This window comes from Achroia grisella, unplaced genomic scaffold, assembly GCF_030625045.1.
Source record: "Achroia grisella isolate CSIRO2021 unplaced genomic scaffold, CSIRO_AGI_Agris_v1 utg1239, whole genome shotgun sequence".
In the NCBI taxonomy this organism is placed as follows: domain Eukaryota; kingdom Metazoa; phylum Arthropoda; class Insecta; order Lepidoptera; family Pyralidae; genus Achroia; species Achroia grisella.
Genome location: NW_026712602.1, coordinates 637,318 through 660,735, shown reverse-complemented (window position 1 = coordinate 660,735; position 23,418 = coordinate 637,318). Strand labels below are relative to the sequence as shown.

The window sequence follows — 23,418 nt, the reverse complement described above, 5'->3', positions numbered from 1 at the left end:
GTTCTATTATTCTTCACTGACAGTCATGAATAATATATTTAAGTCGAATTTGTGAGAGTCAGCGAATATTGTGCTATATTTAAATCACTATATGTTTCCGCCTTATAATTCAATATTTTACTTTAGTAATAGATAAATCATTTATCTATTAAGGGTGTAATGAAATGCGCTTCTGTTAAGTAGCATTTTATTTTATAATTACTTTTAAAGAGATACATTGGTCTCATTAACAGATTATGGAGTTAAGGTCATTTTTTGTACATAGACAATTCAAATTATATAACACCAATCGTATTAGAACTGATTATAATATCATTACAATTATTGCGATCAAATATGTGGAATATTTCAGAATTTATGCATTATTGAGGGTAAAGAATATTACCTATTTATCTGAAATAGAGTAAATGGTAAGTACAAAATTATGCATAGACAATATAATTATTTTTTATTACCGATTATATCCGTAGTTTATTTCAGATTTCAAAAAAGCATTGGTATGGTATGGTAAGTACAAGTATTACTTTAGTGTTTAAAGTATCAATAATAAATACGTTTTTATTATTAACGTATAGGGGATTAGGTTAGGTTAGGTTTTGGAATTTGATTTTGCAATGTATAAAAAAATTTATTACATAATTTCTTGGTATCATTCGTACATTTTTTTAAAAGTGTAAATGAAATTTATCTTAAATATAAATCGCATGCAATAAACTGTCTTAACTAAACCAAAAAGGGTTCATAATCTTTAAAGCTTTCATTTTAAACTCTCTTTTCTAACATTTTTCTCTTAAATTAGTATACAGTTTAAGTTTGCGAAGGCCATTTGCAGACGAGAGTTCTGTCCGCGTTATTCCGCGAAGGACATAAAATATCTTTATATGTTGTATTTATTTAAACCCTTTGAGGGTCCGAAAAAATGAGGCGTCTCTCGTCTGGCCAGGTTATTTAGCTTTATAAAATGTATATGAATAAAATCTGGACCTTTACATTTATTACGTATAAGTAGATTTACATTATAAAATAAACACTCTTTGAAAAACAGTTAATATTAATTTAATATGGCATTCAATTCAAAGAGTTAGCTAATATACTTAATTACAATAAAATTATTATTTACATGTAATGTTATAACCGTACAAGTTCGTGTACTTCGAGGAAGACAAAAATGTTACTAGTTATTAATAAATGTAAAACATATTTAATTATATATATGTCAACTATTGTATTGGGTATCTTTATTATTGAAGACTGGTTACATTACAAGCAATGTTTTATGTTTGGGCTCGAAAGGACTTGTAGCCATAGCCGCAAAGCATAATAAATAAAAAAAAACCGCGTTCCGCCGTAGATGATACCTAGTGAATTCTCCACTAAGATGACTGGCCTGGCTTCATGCTTTGATTATTCTATGGTTATCCACCATTGCCCAGCGTATACACTTAGTGCTGGTGAGTGCACCATATCATACATCATAAATGAAAAGAAAACTTATATTTCCCCCCATTTTGGGAAATTAAGAGCGTTGATATGTTTATATTATTTATACATTAGTAAAGCATTTAAGTAAATAACATTATTTACTGAATCAGTAATCTTATAACATCTTTAAAAAGGTATCTATAATAATACTATTATTTTTATCAATATCTATCAAATATTGACATTAAGATACCTACAGTATTAATTTTCTTAATTTATACAGAAATGTGTCCCAACCGGTTACACACATTTAAAAAGTAATTCTTTATCTATGGCGACACGACGATCTTCGCGCCAAAAATACAAATTTCCAAAGTACAGTGTGCCCGGGCCGTAAAATCACATTTTAAAAATCGAACCCTGCGTTCGATAGACGAATTAAACCTGTTAACTACCATTAATATGAATTAGTACCTACTCAATTTGCTTTCTCTATCAGAATAGCCTTTAGCACTTTCCCGGTCTGAATATTTGCCATTATATTTGTTGTATCTGTCGTTGTGGTTATTCTGTCTGTACTGTTTCTCGCTGGTGCTGTAGTGGATCTCCGAAGGGCCTATGGTTTTAGACCAGTGATGAGTCCAGTAGAAGTCGTCGGGATACCTCGGGTAAGGGTTCTCTCGACAAAGCACCACGCAGTATATGAGGCTGCCGAGGAGCGTGATGAAGCCGAATATGAGGAATACTATGCCCAAAATCCTGTAAAACAAAGAATAAAAAAAATCAAATACAAGTATTTAAGTAATACAGTAAGGTTACATAAATTATTCTAATTGAGAAACCAAATTCCTGAACCGATTTTGTATAACATTTTATGGAACGAATCTATAGCAATGTACCTAAAGTTACTTATAAATAATAAATAAAATCTAAATAGTTTAATAAATGCGCAGGTCTGAAATAACAAACGTAACATTTCTCTTACGTTTATTTTCTCCGACAAGTAAATTGATATCTTGTATTTTCATATTAGTTATCGTTAATCAACTTTTGGTGGGGACATACATATCCGTCATACCCATATCCTCACGACATCAAGCCCAGATGGAGTCGGCAAAGACATCGACAACTAACGAAGTTGTTCTAAACATAATAACTAACTTTTCATTTTTGATTATCCGAAAGTAAGTAAGAAGTAGGTATATACTATTAAACATTTTAATTGTAGATTTTATTATTAGAATCAAATCCTTGACCCACCGAGTCTTAACAGGTCTGACGGTACTAGAACAAAATACAAAATCAAAAATAGCTTTATTATATTTATAAAATTTAGTTTTATTTTTAGGTAAAAATACAGAAAAAGACTTGATATACGGAGATATATTATTAGGAATGGTTGTCAAGATATTGAGGTATCTATAAATAAAAAATGTACAATAAAAGAACTATAAATTTAGAATATTAAATACATTTCTGATTAGCCTGTATAGTATACAACATAAAGAATCCTTTATTATAAGAGACCTCAATACTATAAACGAAAACTCTATTAATGTACTAATATTAATAGAATTTTCTTTTATAACATTGAGGGTATTCGAACTACTAATAATATGTGAGGTTTCTAAATTTATTCCCACAACGCAGCTAAACGTTTCGAAAGGTATCTAAACACATTCGTATTCACAACTCCAACAATTGAATATGGTCGCGTAATTGTTCTGTGAACATTAAAAATCGCTTTACATTTTTTTTTCCAAAGCAAAGTATAACTGTAATCGCTATTTGGGATGACATTGGCCTGTGAACTTGGTTGCTTCTCATAGTCGTCACAAAGAGACGAGCAAATATACGTAAACTATTCGATTTGAATACGGGTTTCGTTATTAATACACTACTATTATATCCCTCTTTATACATTTTTATTTTTTTTAATATCTTATTTTTTTATTCTTTCGCAGGCAGAATTGTACCTATACACGGCGGACTTAATGCCTGATGGCATTTTCTACCGGTCAACCGTCGCGCTCACCAGTGAAATTAAGGCGATGCAATTTAATAATAGATATAAATAAAGAAAAATAGTACCTACATAATACATTTCGCCATGTTATTTCTCACGAATATTATTTATACTGCCAATAATTAATTTAAATGATATTTTCACGTCAAATTCCATTAAGCTCTGTTATATTGTTTAGTCGTGAACGGAACAAACACATCTTAGCGTTTATAATATTAAGTAAAGTCAAAATAAGAATATAATAACATAAACAAATGAACACAGCGCCATCAAGTCCTAACTTAAAAAGAGCTTAGGTATGTTATAAGTATAAAACGAGTGATTTAGATACTCAAATACATTTTTTTGTTTGTTTTGTATTCAGTTTGACAGTAATCGATTACCTTTTCAATTAAATAATTAATTTTATGTATATCAATAATCATTATTGAACTACTCATGATTAAAGTAATTGTACAGATCTGTGTGTTTTCAAAACACTACAAACCATTACACTCATGAATACAAAAGTTTGTATCGTGCGAGGTATCGAACCTGCGACCATAGGAAAGAAGGCGGTGTGCTAATAATATTTGTGACAGAACTTTACAAACAATGGAAAAGAAACACTCAAATTAGTATTAATATTATATATATATATATATATATAATAGATACAAACCATACAAACAAAGGCTCGAAGAATTGCAGCACAATGACGAAACCGAGCGTCACCAGGATCAGTCCCAGGTTAAGTAGTAGCATCAGACAGCACATGCCCTTCACGTTCGGACAGAAGGGATTGGGAGCGGCCATGGCATCTACTTTCACACCAGCCTGAAACAAACATAAATATAATAACTAACTAATAATACTAGCTGTTGTTTGGCTATATAAATTAAAATCGCTATTAAAAATAGGGGTTGATGCTAGAAGGGTGGAAATATTTTAATTTATGATTTTTAATAAAAAATACTTAATAAAAAAAAGTTTGTGGAGAGCCACTCTTAACACTTAGCGTTATAAAAATTAGTTAAAAATCTATTCTCAGACCTACTGAATATATATGTAAAATTTCATGAAAATCGGTCAAGCCGTTTCGGAGGAGTAAAATCACGAAACCTGTGATGAGAATTTTATATATTACCATGGTGGCAAATAAGCATTCGATCCATGTGATGGTAAATGGTTACCGTAACTTATATAGCTTATTTACAAGCAGAACTGTTACATTTATTCATGTAGGACATTTTAGCCGCTTATGAACATAAAATTTTGTGTATTTTTTCCCTACCATCCAGTACATTATACAGATTCAATTGATAAGAGCTGTTATTGATCTCAAGTGTATTATATAATATTTTTTTAATTTGAAATTTCTAAATATAACAAACTTATATTGGACCTCGCACTAGACGAACCTGTATCACGGAAGTCCACAAAACAAATGTCATTGCACAGTAGTACAGAGATAGGTGCAACATTGTTTTGTTGCACTTATATCTTTGTTTTCTCTCGCTGTCTTTGTTGGAAGGGAGAGAATTATAAAGAAACTAAAGTTTTGTGTAAGACATACACAAAATGAAAGTTTCCTTATAATTTCATATAATAATATAATTCCTAACATAGGACATTCCTAATATTAGGACGTTGATATTTTTGAACTTGAAGATTATACCTTTCTCGAAACTTTGGATCTGTGGGTAGACGCCACAGATGGCGCCACCGCACTTCTGTATGAGTACACGCTGCGCGGAGCTCGCGATTGTCGACTGTGGACAAACAAAAAGTTTTATTAATTTCCATGTTATAATTATGTTTAGCAATAAGAAACAAAAGAAAATATTATAACATTTCCTTTCGTTAGAAAACAAGTGCAAGTAAAGCAACCGCTTCACGATGCCCACACGGCTTCTTTAATTACACTGGTAGAATCTAAATTTCATTCAAATCAAATTTGTTTTGCGAAAACATAGGTAGTCTATGTGATTTCTGATTGTGAAATTATTCATGTACCATTTTTTGCCTCATTAGCCATGTAAAATATAATTAAAATTAAAAAAATATATACCAATATATTATTAAAAAATAATACATCAACACATAATTGCTGTATTTACTAAAAAGATTGTGTTCAATCATTTAAGTTAGGTTGACTTTCTATAAAGTCGTCTGCGTAGGTCTGTCTCTCTCTTATTTCGGTAGTCTGTTTGTTTGCTAAAATAAGCTTGCTTTGCTGGTTTTTGGTTGTAGATTGAGATAAGGCAGTGAAATTACAGTTCGTTAAATGATAAAACTTTTGATATAGATTGAAAAAAAATATAATTCAAATTTCTGATTACATAGCTCGCGCAAACATACAGATAAAGAGACAAGAAATTCCAATAATCTTTGCTCTGGTTTCTATTACGTTGATCTATTATCCTAGATTTTATTATGTATTTTATTACACGTAAAGATTGTAATTGATAAAATATGTTAAACGAACTGACTCGCGCAGTGTCATGTGAACTGGGACCTGTCTTATTTCCTGACGCATTTAATAACAATTTCATTTGTATAATGCGTGATGAGGCCGACACGAAGCAGGCGCGTAACTAGGGTTACCAACTTCAGTAAGCTCCTTGTGTGAGGAAGTTATCTCGCGGAAAGAGACGGCGCGGCGGGGAGGAAACGGTAGTCGGACCCTTTCGCTTCACTAATTGCTGCAGTAGAGTCCGGCCTAGAGCCAGAGTCGTACCAACTATACCCCACTGTTAGCACATGAAACCTCATTTTATAAAGCCATAAAATTATTGTAATTAAAAATAAAAACTTCTTTTCTTTCTGTCAATACGGTCTATCATTTATTATTAATTTTATTGATTTTAAATGCATTAAACATAGATCACAGTAAGAAACACAAACACCCACCTTTATTCATCTTCATAACGATCCTTTTCAAAAGATTTCACACAAGCTACTAAAGAAATAGATTTGCTAAATATATATATACATATATATCTCCTCTCTCACGTTCGAGGTTTATTACATCCGTCGATAATAAGATTATTATTTATTAGTTTAGTTTATTTTATTTAGTTATTTTCTAAATATAGATGTTATTAAATGTACATTATAAAGTAAAATATATTTATTCATTAATTAAATTGCATTCGACAACCCTACGAGTGAGTGACAGGAGGACTATAATATTGGTGTCACGTGAATCACGACTACCTTCATTCACACTATAACTTTGCAGATAAATAAAATATTCCCAAAAACTAGAGAAAGCACAACTTTTTCATACATTTGACGGCCTCAATAGTCCAATGGTTTAGCCGCTTTACCTCCGACTATCGCGGGATCGATTCCTCGTACAGTACAACTATTTATATTCACGTGTATGATTATTTGTATTGGTCTGGGTATTTTCTACGTATATTATGTATGCATTTGCAAAACAAGTAACTACGTATAAAATCAATTGTTTAGTACCATAACACAAGCTCTGCTTTGTTTGGGACTAGATGGCGCTGTGAGAATGATTCTGAGGTTATTATTATCATTATTGTATTTACGTATTTACCGTTATCTACATATATTTTTGAAGATAAATATTCCCATGAACATAAAATCAACTAATCCCAAATTTGGGTACTAAATAAATGGTAGAAAAAGAGATAAGCTTTTATAAGTTCAATACAGCAGAGCGCATAGACAGAAGTGTATATAAAATAATAAAAAGAATACCTCTATTTTAAATATGGATAAACGAATATACAAAACTACCAGTGAATGTAACTGTAGGCCTAACATTAGGTATATATAGAAAAAACCCTCATATTCATATACACAAATGTTTGTCTTATGCATGGAGAAAACGGAAGCTTGGATGTCCTATTATACGGTATATTTTTTTTATCAGATTTAACGATATAGGGTTAAAAATTCCCCTAAGATTACTTTTAAATGACATCACATAACGACCATTTTAGACATCAATAATTAATTTCAACGGAAACATTTCCAGACGATGACAAACATAGTTTACGAGATGACAAATCAGTTTAGTCCATTCTATCAAGAGAGAAATCATTAAAATATTTATAAAGTACTTTTTATTTCCCATCCTTTATGAGGCACCATTTAAATAGAAAGTTTTCAATCATGCGTTATTTAACAAAAACGGCGTCTAACGAGCCACGAACTCCTTAGTCACTCTAATCTGAACAAATATTTACTATAAATAAGATGTCAAGTCGCCGGTATTGATAAAAAGGCCGGTAAAAACTCCTACTGAATAAACATTCCTCGAAGCCCTTACTAAGGAACTCGATTTCATTGCACCAGTAATTGTCGAATTAAGTACTTACTTAGTAAGTAGTATTTCTAGAATTTTGTGGCGTAATCGTTTACAACTGGTCAATTAAAATTTTGCCAAATCATTGCATTGTAAGTAGCATCTGAAGTTATAGTCTCTTAACTAAACTTGAAAAATACTTTGAATGAAAATTAAACTAAAATAATATAAGCGGTAAATATTAAATAATTACTCTAATATAGTTACTTACTCTAATATATTATAATGCTATATTGTAACTCAATATAAGTAAGCTTACCACCGCATCTTCGAAAAAGAGAAAAAAGTCAAGTAGGTAAGTGTAATGCAGTACTTGCCTACTTGACTTTTTTCTCTTATATCTTTTAAATTACGCAACGGTTTTAATACACTTTTAGCAATACATAGAGAGATGGTTTATATGTATAATACATGCATCATATAGTATATAACAAGCAGATAAATTCATAGATTTTTAATATCGGATATATTAAAAATCTATGTGAAGCCGGACCGGGTCAATAGTAAATAAATAAAAATAAAACAGATGTACATTCACAAGCAAGAAATGTAATGATAAATTTATAGTACACCACTACACTGGCATCGGTTTAATCCTGTTTATACATTACTATGTTGCATTGCATAGCAATTTATAGCGTAGTAAGTATACAGCTCCATAAGTGGGTCAGTATGCAAGGCATTGATACTTCGTGGGTACAGGTTCCGTGCTTTGGTTGCTTTTCATATATAGTTAAATAGATAAATGACTTACTTGTAGTCTAATACACACAACGACAAGAAATAAGACGGACTTTCATAACACATTTACGAAAGTCCGTTTTATTTCTTGTGTGTATTTTGGACTTTACGTGTTATAAAAACACAATATGAATATTATGTATAAATTTAGGTAAGTCATATCTAAATATTGCCTTGAAAATAAATAGTAAAAGATATTTTTTTATTAGTATTTTGATAATCTAATATATTTAGATTATCAAAATCCGAATAAATAAAATATATATGTGTATAACTCAAAGGTGATTGACATAGTGATCTATCATCGCACAGCCCAAACCACTGGACGGATCGGGCTGAAATTTGGCATGCAGGTGTAGATGTTATGACGTAGGCATCCTCTAATTCCACCCCTAAGGGGACAAATTAACACGAGCGAAGCCGCGTGCAAAAGCTAGTTTATACATAATATTAATGTTATTTTTTTGTTTAATATATTGACTTTAATGATAGATAGATAGATAAATTCTTTATTCACCAATTACGAACACTTGACTAATGTATCCAATATATAAAAATACCTGTATAAATAAAAAAAATGGCTCTATGTGCCGCAAAAGTCAACCAACTCGGTATATCAATGTATGTATTTATGTAACGTTAATATCTCTTCTTATTTTATATATTGCTATTGTTACTGACAGCTTGTCCATTATTCCTTCATAATAGATATTGTATTATTTTAATATCTGCTTTTTATATATCTTTTTAACTACTCCTTTGCGAGCCCTCTTGTGAATTATATACATTTATTACTGTTATTCAGATTTTAATAATAGTTATTGCATTCCCGCCCCAGTCGCAGCTACGAAGAACACGACTTTTATTAAGAAAACAGTCGCAGACTGCAAGGAGTCAATCAGTATGCTACAGTATGATTATCTGTACAAACGCAAAGTTTTGTACAGTAAAAAACCACATAGCTTTAAATTGAGAATTACCTCATTTTTGACGTTGGTTTAAAATATGAGGTCCCTGCACGCGTGTCAAACTTGCTTTACTTTCTACTGGTGTCCTTGAATGGTTTATTAAGTCACGGTACCACTTCCATTACTTGGTAATTTCTGATCCCGGGAACCCGAAATTTTTTGGTATGACTCAATTTGACGCCATGACGGTGCCGGTTGACTTTGATGTGCCGCCACCCGATTGTGACCGAATTACGTGCTTTGGTCGTTTGGCCATAGATCAAGTAGTTTTTGTGAACTTTAATGGACTTATGTTTTATTTATAATTTTAATGTTACATGAGGTTAAATATCAACAAGATATTTTAGGTCGCAAGAATAAATAATACAAACTAGCTATTAATTGAAAATATAAGGATTATTATAACGATTATTTAAAAGAGCAACAAGCACAAGTTTCTTACTCATTCGTTTTGTGATGAGATAGCTTTCCGAATGAGCGGTAGATTAAAAAAATTGTGATGACTATTCAAAAGTGCTTAAATTAAGTTTATTTGAATAAAGGATTTTTCTATTCTATTCCATTAATAATATAATTTGTTAACTTGTTTTTCTCAACAGCAGGATTCGTGTAAACACATTTTAATTGAAAAACAAATATGACTTTGTAGAGGTTGAATACGCAGCGGCAGTAAATATAGTGAAATATGAAGATAAAATAGAAGAATATAGAAGAATATATTTGGTAAAAGTAACAAGGCTCACATACGATATCACATACAATAGAAAATCTTACGAACAATAGAGGACATTTTCTTTATATAAAATTCAAATTGTCTTCTACAAAATAACGGCTAGATATAAATTTAAGTTCCAACAGACTTTGTATTATTTTGATTCAAAATAATTCATGTACTTTTATGTCTACATATTATTTACACAATATATAACTAAAGTTGCATATGAATGTATTACAATTTTTTTTACAAAGGATACATATTACATATATACTAGAAGTTACATTATAATGAATCAAACAGAAAATAATAAAACATTAATTATTAAATTATTATTACTATAAAATTAATTGTGAATAATTTTAGAACAATAATTCAACATTAACAATATTAAGAAATAAACAAAATCTAATAATACAAACTTTTTTTAATACTTACAATGTTTTCTTTTTTTAATTCTAACGGCGTGAGTATTCTACCGCCATTAATTATTTAAATAGATTTATAGAGGGTCCGTTGTAAACATGCATTTTTCGATACGATGCATCGTTTTAAGTGTCAAATGATATTAATTTTGATTAGGAACTAACATTACACCATTTGATTTATTTTACTCGTTTCGTGTATAGTCAATTTGGGTCTTTAACCGTACAAATGATACACGTACGGTCATGTTTGTGTTTTGTCACTGTCATATGTATACAATTTATGGGAATAGTTTATCTAATCTAATGACGCTTGCGCAGGTTTACTCGTGCTGACCGTCCGATTTAGACTTTTATGATGTTGCGTCGACAAATGGACTTTAAAATATTTAATTTATTAATGCTTACTAATAAATATATGATAAAGTTTTTTTATTTATTGCCTCTTAGTGTCTTAACGGTTCAAGTAATCGCCTTACAGGTATGTGATTGACCATATGATTTGTCCTATATTGCTAAATGTTTAGAAACGATTTATTGTTATTATTTCAATTTTGACACTTAATTTTCACATTCCTACGTAATACAGTAAATCTGTATGTAATGACTAATAATATTATAAAATTTATAATTTATTGGTTAAAGATTTAGAATAAAAAATTCTATATTGTATAAAATGGTTGGTATATTCATATGCGAAAGTAATCGTTTGCATTTATAGTAGTAAGAATATACCATCGTTCTTGCTAAGTATATAGCGATAACTTGACTCTCTGTCGCACTTAGCAGGAACGATGAAACTTTTTTCTTTGGCTTTTTTGTTAAATAATAATTATATAGTTTTCTTCATTTGCTCAAGTACACTATTCGGACGAAGTTACGGGCATAAGTAGTACAAATGAGCACCAAGTGGATAAGACAGTGTTAATAAAACCAAACTGCTGTAAAACAAAATATTTGACAGTTCATAGCAGCCTTATTTATTTTATAGTATTATCATGGAGCTCATATACGACAATATATTAATTAAATCTATGCCGTTTAAACTAAATTTACCTAAATATCCGTAAATACATATGTTCTTCCTAGAACTTCTACTTTCGGAAGTCTAACAATTGGAGGAATGTGGGAAACATGAGTTAGTGTTGTTCTATAAATCTGTATTCAAATAATATGGGCCAGTCGCGAGTTGTACCATCGAAATGCATGCGCGATAAAGACGGAGGATTACTCTCCGTGGCAACCTATTGATGCAATGAACACTATGGTTATTTCTATATTGTATTCATATGAATTGTATGGTATACCGTATGACCTACAATGCATCTTGAATTCAGATTAGTCTAAGCGCTGGGGTCAATAAATTGCGCGAGAGAAGCCTAGGTTCGATTCTCGCGACATCATTGTACTGTCCCAGAGCCAGTTGAATTATTGCGTGTGCTTTTAAAGTTGTATCTACGTTTGTGGTAAGTTTTGTTGTAAATCTTTTGTTGTTAAGTTGTATTGTAAAGTTTCAAGTTACCCAATATAATCAAGACTCGAGATAGTTTTGTAAACACGATTTTGTGGGATGTTTTGCGCGAGGTATTGAAGTATGTGCTTGTCAGAGTCGTGTAGAATCTTGTAAATTCTCGGAGATTTGTCCGTATGTGGGAGTAATAATGATTATTGATAAAATATATTATTAGTAGAGATATTTAGTTGCCGTTGAAACGACAGAAGAAGTAGAGATATTCTAAAACCGAATTGTAATCAACTCAAATTTGCGTTGAATTGATAACAAATAGTAAATAACAATGTTTTTATATAAGCGAAGACCAAATTGTAGAGATATTTGTATAGCTTCAGTCCTGAAGTATTTCTTTTTTTAAGTTTAAATGAAAATAACATTTTTGTCATTAAGTAATATTATTTAACGGAAACCTTTGTTGATTGTAAAGCCTCTATGGAGGAGGCGGGGCTATATTTATTACTATTCCTAACATTAAACCAACTTTATTATAATTATGGCGATTGCTGTTTGCTAATGGTAAATTTTTAATACACAATTTTATTAACAAGTAAAATGATTATAAAACATGACATAATTAACAATACGTACAATAATAATTTATTGTAATACATTTTATTTTCCAACTTCCGTAATATGTCATGTTTTGTTACAAAACAAGTAAATTGTCAATGTAAACATGTATGTTACAGAGTAAAAAGATATAAAATGTTGAAGGAGGAAGATATAAAATAATAAAATAACCGATTATAATAAATCATTTAATGCTTATATGTCGCAAAGTCAATAACAAGTTGCAATAAGCAAGAAGTGATAACTGTTGGTTTAGATTTTAAGATGGTTAGTCGCTTGTTTAAATAGAATTGGTTCAAAAGTTATCTTACTCCATAATAAAATTATAAAGTTATAATACATTTCGACTAAAACTGATGATGACGATCTTTTTCAAAGAATAGATAGACAGATAAAACGTTTATTTGGATTATTACAAATCACACATAATTACAGTTATAAAAGTAACTAAATGATTTCATTAATTGAAATGAATGAATGAATTCATGGAATTTAAATCTACATGCTTTAATCCAACTAACATTCATTTTTAACAGTTGAACGTCTTCCGATGGTCTCTGGTCCGGCAATAGCCGGCTAATACATGGCTTCGTATTTTTAAATAAATAGGTAATTATAAAAGAATCTTCTAGTAACTGACAGACATTCTTAATTATATTTTTTGTGAATATTGTACTACTGTCTACAGGTCGCAGTGTTACAGGTGTTAGCACCAGACAATAGCCCAAACCCCTCAATAAAAAAAATAAAACTACTATCTAGTCGTGTATATAAGCTTGCATGGATTGCGACCAGATGGCGTTGCGTGGAATGTTCAAGTTTATTTCTCTATGTCACCATCAGGTTAGGTGTAGGAAATCAATAAAATAAAATACAACACTACTTAACCTACATACTTGAACAGAACCGTTTAGGTGCAGAGATAAATGCTAAACATTGATGGAAAAGAGCGTAAACCCCGTTATAATAATAGCGCATCTGACAATATGAGCTGTAAACATACAATCAAACATGATTCGCGATGACTTCAATATGCATTCACGATGAGTCATGTGCTGCAACGATTGCACTCAGTATGGGCAATTTGCCATCAATCTAGCCGTTTAATGAGAAGGTTTTGTTTGTGTCCGTGGTACGTACAGACGGGCGATTGGCACGTTGCGCTTCCCTCCGATCGATCGCCCGTTCAATTCAAACGAAGATCGAAATTACGACGGACGGTGAGCCGAGGTTTGAACCCCTAGCGGTGCCTTCAGACTAAAGTCGTATACGTCAGGCGAGAGGAGGCCTTCAGCCGCTCCATAAGTACTTCTGTGGGTTTGGTGAGCCATCTGCATTCCCCCCTATCGTCCGGTGAAGCTGTAAAGGCCAGCTGCGGCCAACAGTATTAGAGTAGTCCGAGAAAATGGAACGTTGCATTTATTACAAATGAAATGAAATCATTTGAAGGTTTTCTTCTGCAAAAAATAAACTACAACCAAAAAATGTACACATTACATAAACGGGATATTTACAACGATAACATTTTTCAAGCTATTTCAATCTAGAAAATATGAATACGAATCGACGGAAAGTTATTTTGAATAAAAATAAAACGATCAAAATGAGTTAGGGTCTGAGAAAACCGATCGAAAAATATTGGTTTTGAATTCAGATTTCAGCCTTAAATTGAGCTTGTTTGAGCTTTTGATCTTCATATTGAGGTTTTCTATTGCTGAAAAAGTTATTAAAGTTCTTGTAGAATCTTTTACAAGTAATATCCATTACAAACTAAAATAAAAAAATCATATCTTACTACCACTATAGTATATTACCATGATTATATATTTCTGGTAGTGTAAAAAAACGCTGCGTTTCGAACGCCCGTCTATTCCTATCATGTACGCATGGCGGCTTGTAATTCGACACGTTTCGAGATCCGTTGTCTGAATTAGTGAAATCGTACAGGATTTAGCGGGATGAACGTGTAACGGTGCCCTCCCCAAGATGCATGTTTAGATGGTGGCCATTTTGTGTATATTAAATCATATCAAATCAAATCAAAATATCTTTATTCATTAAGGTCTATTACAGAATATGCCAAATCTATCGTCAGTTTGCTTTCAACATAAGAAGAAGTGACAAGATGTATATTAAATCATATCAAATCGAATCAAATCAAATCAAAGTATCTTTATTCATAAGGTCTATTACAGACTCTTATGATATGTCAAAATTACCGTTAGTGCTTTCGAGATAAGAAGAACTGAGAAGAAATATTAGTTCTGATAAAATATTCTCATTTACTTCATTTTTTTTTTATGAATAACCCCTGATGTATTTAATATTAATGCTATTTAAGTCCTAATTACTATTTAAGTAATTATCGCTTATGTACGTACATGAACAGAACAGAAGCTGGTGGTACAAGAAGAGATCTTGTATCTATTTTGAAGGACTAAATCATGTTAGAATCATGTTTTCGTAATATAATCAATGTAATTGCAGAATATTCGGATTGTGTTAACTTGATGTGAAATATCTTCTAATATAATGTGAAAATCTGAAAAGGTAACAAACAAACAGTTGTCTGTATGTTTTTTTCCTTTTCAATACTAAACGGTTGAACGAATCTAAAAGGAATTTGATATGAAGATAGATTATATGAGGCCATTCTCGCCTAGCCTATGTCCACATAGGCTAACATTGATACCATAAAATAAATTATGAGGGGTGAAACAGGGTATGAAAGTTCACACATACGAAGTCGCAGGTAAAAGCTAGTATGAAATATATTTAGACAGAAGTTGGAAGATAGAAAATAACACGTGAACACTAAAAAAATATATATATATATAAATATTTCTGTAAAGATATCAGTATCAAAGCGAAGTATTTTTGTTTTATTATAACGTAAATCAAAGCAATAAAACAAACCGTTATAAATAAATGATACGTAGCAACGAATTAAATAGTACAGAAATAAATATAGGTACTGCTAGGTGCTGCTAATAAAACTTTTTAGGGATTCGCGGTTGTTGCTCTCAATAGGTAAAATTAACTGGTTCTTACGATGATTATTAATTTTCAGCCCTTTACTTTGTCTGTGAGATAATAATTCTCACTCACTGTTTAATTTTTTTTTCACTTTCTTTAATTATACACATATAATAACCCCATGGACAAACATACAACATATAAATGAATATATACATGATACATATAGAAGCAGCAGCATATGGTATAACAATACTTTATAGGACGTTTGCAACGTTATATGCATTTCTGTTTTATGTGGTAAGAACAATGACGAGCGTGCATGGCAATAGTTATTCATACACGGGATTTTCATTTAATGTTAGACATAGATACCTATATAAGTAAATAATGTAAATAAAATGACTTTTTAGAAAACCAAAAAGAGATTTATTTGAGTTTCTTGCCAGTTCTTCTCGTAATTGAATTTGTATACTGTACGGGACGGTAGGAAAAAAATCTAATACAAAAAAAAAATAAGTTCATAACTGATTTGATTTGATTTAATATACAAACGAACTCACATTTTACAATTTATGATATTAGGATTACAGGATTCCACGGACTTTTTGTTGTTTTGAGAAGTACCACGACCGTCCACTGATTTTTTTATGAGTTCAGTTACCACGGGATATAAGAGGAGTGTCTACGCAACGAAAGAACGATGTAAGTATTCTTCAGTATTCGTTCTGTTTCTATTCAGAGACTTTGCTTCTAGTCTTCTCTCGCCCAATCAATACTTTCAATCGAAATTCTATCGTAAATATTTACGTTTCGCTCTATTCGGTTTACTTTATTATTACAGTAAATATAAAGTATTTTTTTTCGTTATTCTGAAAACTCATATATGTTCCATTTTTTTTTACTATTTATACTGTCTCGGATTGTTCATACGAATTAACAAAATTTAAGTCATTTATCTGTGAAAATATAGTGTTTCAGTTACGTGTTATTCTAAAACCAACTAAAGAAAATCTGACTAGTGTGATTAGTTGCTTATCCTATGTACAAAATTTCATCGAGTTTAATAAGTTATTGTAATTTTTTTTATAGTAGCACGTTGTGTGTGGAGAGGGGATAAAATTGGTGAGAAAGAGGTACCCAAGTGGTCTTTGCTCAAAATCCCTTGGTAAATTGTTTATTATTTTTTATTTTTTATACTACGTAGGTGGCAAACAAGAATACGGCCCATCTGATGGTAAACGATTACTGTAGTTTATGGACCCTTGAAACACAGAATTGTGTTTTCTTCCTAAGTGGAAATAAGGGGAAACTTTAAAGCTCATTTAGTGATGTAAATAAATATAAAAATCTACCTCATTTCAGATGGTGGACGGTAGGCAGCACTGGTCACGTACACATCGGAACCAGAGTCGGCGCGTGGTGAACCGTTGGGGTGCGACCGCCGACCGTTCCGGTGGTCACCATTCCGATGGTCGCCGTTCCTGTGATCACCATTACGGTGTTCACCATTTCTGTGTTCACCAGAAGGCGATCGGGTTCTCTCGTCCATTGTCTGAAATATAAATACATAAATAAATAATGGATGACTTACTTATGATAATGTAATATCATAATATCCCTGGACAATTCACGCAGCGCCATCTAGCCCCAAGTTAAGAAGAGCCTATTTTATGGTTACAAGAAAACTGATACAAATACAGTCAACCCTCCTATAACGCGGTGAGTGCGTACCGCGTTGTATGGAAACCGCGCTATAAGAAACTCGGATTTAACCGTACAAACCAGGCTAATTCGTAGCGCGTTCTATGGAAACCGTCTACCGCGTTGTATGGAAACCGCGCTATAAGAGACTCAGAATAAGTACAAATCACATCATTCGTACCGCGTTATATGGAGACCAATAAATACAAAAGACAAGATAAATTATAAATTATTTTTATTGAATTGAAGAGTATGAACTCTTCAATTCAATAAAAATAAGGAAATGATGAAAAAAATGAAACAAAAACTAAACTAAAAAACTGTTTTCCAACAAAAACAAAAGAAAGACTTTTGTAAAATGATGTAATCTTTCAACACTCATCCTCACTGTCAGATATGAGTCGCCTAACTCGCCTTCTTTTAATGGGCAAAATGTCTTCCTCACTTGGTTGATCTTCACATTGGTTTTAAGCGGCTAAGACATAAGCAGAACGTAGTTTTTCTATAGTTCACGCGACAATGTAGTCAAAAGATCACATATATATCTTTCATGTTACAGTTTCGTTAGACACACACACGCATGGCACGCTGTCGATGCGAAACTATTTAGTTAATAGAAGTGGAAGATAGCGCATGAGGAGAACCACCCACCCGTGAACCACGCTGATATAAACATATCCAGTTAAAACCATTCATTGGGTGCACGGAAAGAACTGATGGGACGTTGTTAAACGGAAACCGCGCTGTAAGAGTACCGCGTTATAGGAGGGCTGTCGCAATTTCAGCTCCGCGTTATATGGAAACCGCGTTCTGAGAGTACCGCGTTATAGGAGGGTTGACTGTACTTAAATACATTTTTAGTGTAAATACGTACACTCATAAATATAATATATCTTACAAATGTTTGCATCATGGGAGGAATCGAACTTATATAGGTTGATTGTATGAACAGTAGGTACTAGGCAATTTATGAACACATAAAATTTATTTTTTGTAATTATATGTAACACATACAACAAAAATTGAGTTTATTCTCAGTTCTTTTGAATGTTATTTAAATTAAAATTCATGTATAATTTATATACCAGAGTCGTGAGAGCGGAGGCCAGAGTTGTGAGGTACCATAATGATTTAAATTGTAATTATAAATTCTTTTTGTTGTATATTTTTGTGAATCAAATAAACGTATTTACTTTGTTTCTTTCTTCTTTATATATGTAGCACCAGTTAGTAATTTATGCAAATGAGGGTTTTTGTATATTTCTCTACCATTTGTTAATATATAATTTATATTGCGGCATAGTGCTTTTGAGTACTAAGTTCAATTCCTATTCTAGAATTTTCCATTACAAATATATTTTCAATATAAATTCACAATGCATTTTCTCGCAGGAGCAGATTCTTGACGCCATGGTGCCAGTTGGCGCCGTCGGGTATTTAAAACGCACGATTTCTCAAGAATATATGTGGTGTCTTTATGCTAAATTACACCTCAGTGATAAATATTTAAGGGGCTTTCCTACATTCATTAGTTTAATGCGTTGACAATAGATGCATACCAATTAGATTACTTTAAATAAATCAATCCCATTGAAATCTCAATTTACTAATACCTACTTTCTTTCGATATGCAGATAATTCTAGAATATGAATGATTTAAGTGAAAGAAGAGTGAGTAAAAGAGTGTGACATCGCTTTACTACCGATGGTCAAAGGTTCGATTTATCGCACGGTGCAAAGATTTGTATTAATGAGTATCATTGTTTGCATTACTCTGGGTGTTTTTTAGTATTCATCAGTTGTCTAGTACCCATAACACAATCTCTGCTTAGCTTGGGACTAGATGGGTCTGTATAAATTGTTCTGGGTTATTATTATTATGATTCTATACAGATTTACTATAGATAAATATCAGTAACATACAAACATATGCCGGAAGAATTTGCATGGATGTTTTATGATAATGCAAATTTATTCTGATAGTAACTGACGATGACTGTTTGTTACTATTATATCTAAAACAATGTAATTCTATTGAATTTTGGCTTAGATATACAAAGAATATGATCTAAATATAATTTACAATATCATGGTTTTGTGACTGGAGCGGAATTAATATAATATTATAGAAAAAATCAGAAAAATTATATGTTTATTTTCTTTATAGCACAGGGGACAAACAAGATTGCGGATCATCTAATGGTAAGTGATTACCGCCGCCCATGAGCACCCGCAACACTAGCGGAATTGCAAGTGTGTTACTGCCTTTTAAAAAGGATTGAGTTTCTTAACGGTTGCAATATTGTTACAAAGTCAAAAGGTGACATAAAAAAGAGGTTTCAAAATAATATACAAAATTATAAAAAGAATTGTAGGCAAGCTGCCAATAAGTAGTTATGTTTATATTACATTAAATATAAATATTATCTTCCTTTTTACATCGATACTTACCTACTTATATTATAAAGAGAAAAAGAGGCATCTATAAATTACGTGAGATGTTTAAGGGAGGGGGTCGAGTCAAATCTCATCTAATCTTACATTGGAGAGAGGGCGAGTCTCGGCAATTATCACGCATTTTTTTTTCTGATTGAAACAAAAAAAATTATACTATTTTGGTCCATATAATTCAGATTGTACATTACAATAACTCTCAGCAATATTGATTACTAGTCTTAACTAGTCATAAATAAAAAGAAACCCACATTTTGAAAATCTCACTTGAGATTGGGAATTGGGGAGGGGGTTGAATAAAATCTCACGACATCTCACCAGAGGGAGAAGGGAGGGACAGAAAATCCTAAAAAACACCTTACGTAATTTATGGACGCCCCCAAAGCAGTTTATTATAAAGAACAGACCATTTTATTATAAAGAAAACAAACTGCGGAAGAAGTGTAGAGGACAGTACTATTATTTTAATTATTTTAAAGATCCAAGGGTGAAATAGTCGATTTATTTTAATTTTCCAATCAATTAAGATATATTAACAAGTTACTAGAACTTGGGCGAAGCTGAGGGGACCCTCTTGTAATTATTAATTCTCTTATATTACAATAAATTCTCTATGTTTATATCATAATTATACAATAACTATTTTTAGAAACATAGTTGTACAGTATATGCAGAACGGAACAGAACTGAATCAGAAACGATGAAGTAAATAGTTAATAAATTCACTTCAGTCGTATCTGCATTTGGAATTCGGCAGCAGAATCATAAAATATAACCATTCCAAATTGTTTTAAATTACGTTTATTTGAACAAAGATTATTTCTATTCTAACGTAAGCACTATACTTTTTGCTAGGGACAGGTATCAAAACAGATCTGTTAGAGTGGGTGTCTGCAACGAGTTCTCAGATCGCGAAAATAACTAGGCGTTGAGAATTGAGCACTAGCAGTATAAATACAGAGTTGTGTGATTCGATGGCCGTTACATGTAATATGACCACACGTTCTGGTGTAATCGGGACAGTCTCACTTTCAGACCTTGTTCTATTGTCCCCAGAGCAAAAATGTATAGCTTTTTGCTCTACCAATAAACATAATAGATTCTTTATTAAAATTATATGCACTATAATAAATACATACATAATTTCCTCTTTGTAAATATATGCATATTATAGATAGAAAAAACCCAGAACAATACAAGCAATAGCACTGATGTATACAATTGTTTGTACCATGCGAGGAATAGAACCCGCGACCATTGGATAGTAAAGCGATGTGTTAAACTACTAGACCACCGAGACTGTCAATAGAAGGGTCGACAGTCCAAATTACTAACAATCTCCTTCCCCCCGGATTGAGGGGGTTAGTGAAGATATGGCATTCAAACTAAAGGGTAGGAGGAATGACCTCTTGGGTATGGCAACATTCATATATATATATATTGGCGAGGGTAGTAACTATCTAGTTGGCACTTTCCATCATGTGATCTATCAGCTTATGAGCTATTCCAATTATAAAAAACAAAGTCTCACTGGGACAAAAAACTATGGTCACATTAGTTATACGACGATTTTAGCCGAACAATAATCCGTTTATTGGCATTTAATTTGCAATAAAGACTGTTATGATTGTGAACATTATGTTGTACCCATTCAGGCAGAGTTACACGCGTCAATAGCAAACAATACTATTTCAGTGCATACCGCACACGTGTAGGAACTGCATTGACTCAAAAATTACAAACTTTGGGAAATGGACTACTATTAAAGTTAAGAGATTAAAGTTGATTTACCAAAGTTTGTAAATTTTTAGTTAGTGCATTTCATTATTAATGCGACATGTGGTATTTGCGTAAGATCCTGATTTCGTATGTTTATTTTACATGTGTATACGTAAGTAACGAGAAATATTTCCGAATTCCTAATGCGACACATAGTTAAAATTTATTAAATTTGGACATGTTTGAGAAAAAAAGTGATATATGAATTTACCCAAAACTCGATATTAGTTTATTGATGAATGACAATTTTTATTAAAAGGGATGATGCTATATCTGGAATGGATTAAACATGTAATCGTTTACCTAATCAAGTAATCAACTTGCAAATAAAAAAATAGTAGCGAGTAACATTGGTATTCATCATCATCATCATCGCAGTCCGGAAGACGTCCCCTGCTGGACATAGGCCTCCCCCAAAGATCTCCACGACGATCGGTCCTGCGTTGCTCGCATCCAATACCTTCCAGCGATCTTGACCAGATCGTCGGTCCACCTTGCTGGAGGCCTACCCACGCTGCGTCCTTCCGGGTCCGTGGTCGCCACTCAAGGACTTTACTGCCCCAACGGCCATCTGTCCTACGAGCTATGTGCCCTGCCCATTGCCACTTCAGAGTCGGTATTGGTATTATTTTATTTAAAAAAAATTGAGGTCTTTACTATTACTAAAAAAATGTGAAGACGAGGTAGAGGCGAGGCGAGGAAGGTACTAATTGAACTATTCCAATGCTGTTGTTCGCATCTGGCCTTTACAGCTTTCGAACGATAAGGGTCGAGCGGAAGGACTTGTGGAACGGTTGAAATTCAACTCCTGCCTGACGAATATGACTTTAGTCTGAAGGCACCGCTAGAAGTTTGAACCTCGGCTCAGGCCGGCGTAATTTCTACTCCCAGACAAGACAATCGTAGCGGAAAATAAAATTACTAGGGGTTCTAATTTCGGCTCCGACCGTCGTACTTTCGATCCTCGTTTGAATTGGACGGGTATCGATCGGAGGGGGCAAGAAAAAATCAAATTTTATACGAATGGTTACACTATGGTTACACTCAATAACGTGAACAATTTATGGAAATGAACAAATTGTTTCGATCAGTGCTCACAGTGGAATTGGCATTCCAACTGATATGACTGTTGTTGCCATATTAATCGGTGTGTACAGACGGACAGGAAACGAGTGATGTATGGCCGAAATAAATCGACATCTGTTTTCACAACGAGGTATGTGCGTCGTTACTCTAGACTGCGTAGTTTATGCCTTGTTATTATTTAAAACTACTAATGTTTGCTACTTTTGTTAGAATAATAATAACCCTGACATACAGCGCCATCTATTGTAGTCCCAAGCCAAACAGAGCTTGTGTTATGAGTACTAGACAACCCTTACAAACACTTAAACTATTTTTTTTCGTTTTGTATTTTTATTTGTATATTAGTTTTGTATTCAGACATACATAAATAAATTTACAATGTTACTAGTAGGAAGAATACGGACCAATTGTCAATATTTTAAAATTACAATATTAAAATAGTCGATGCAAAATAAGGTTTAGATCATGTGAACTATTCAATAAAAATTTAAACTAATGATTTATGTATGTACGTAAATGTTTAGTTTAAATAAAAATAAAAATTTAAACTAAAGATTTACATACATACGTAAATCATTAGCTTAAATTTTTATTGAGATAAAAAATGTAAGAAACAACTTTCTAATAGTACCTAGTATTTCGTATTTTAAAAAATCAATGGTCGATTAGTATTATGTATAGTGTGTGTATATTTGATATATATTTATTTGACACT

At 32.1% G+C, this 23,418-nt stretch overlaps 1 protein-coding gene across 1 annotated transcript in view; it reads right to left on the bottom strand.

The window, feature by feature from the left end:
- Positions 1 to 66: 66 nt before the first annotated feature.
- LOC131854564 (uncharacterized) overlaps positions 67 to 23,418 on the bottom strand; it is a 126,608-nt gene continuing 103,256 nt past the window's right edge. The window contains exons 5-8 of the mRNA XM_059205681.1: positions 17,036 to 17,235; positions 5,106 to 5,199; positions 4,110 to 4,264; positions 67 to 2,181 (exon numbers count right to left, since the gene is read on the bottom strand). Of these exons, the coding sequence (XP_059061664.1) occupies positions 1,890 to 2,181; positions 4,110 to 4,264; positions 5,106 to 5,199; positions 17,036 to 17,235 (741 nt within the window). The 3' untranslated portion in view covers positions 67 to 1,889. The remainder of the gene's footprint in view (positions 2,182 to 4,109; positions 4,265 to 5,105; positions 5,200 to 17,035; positions 17,236 to 23,418) is intronic.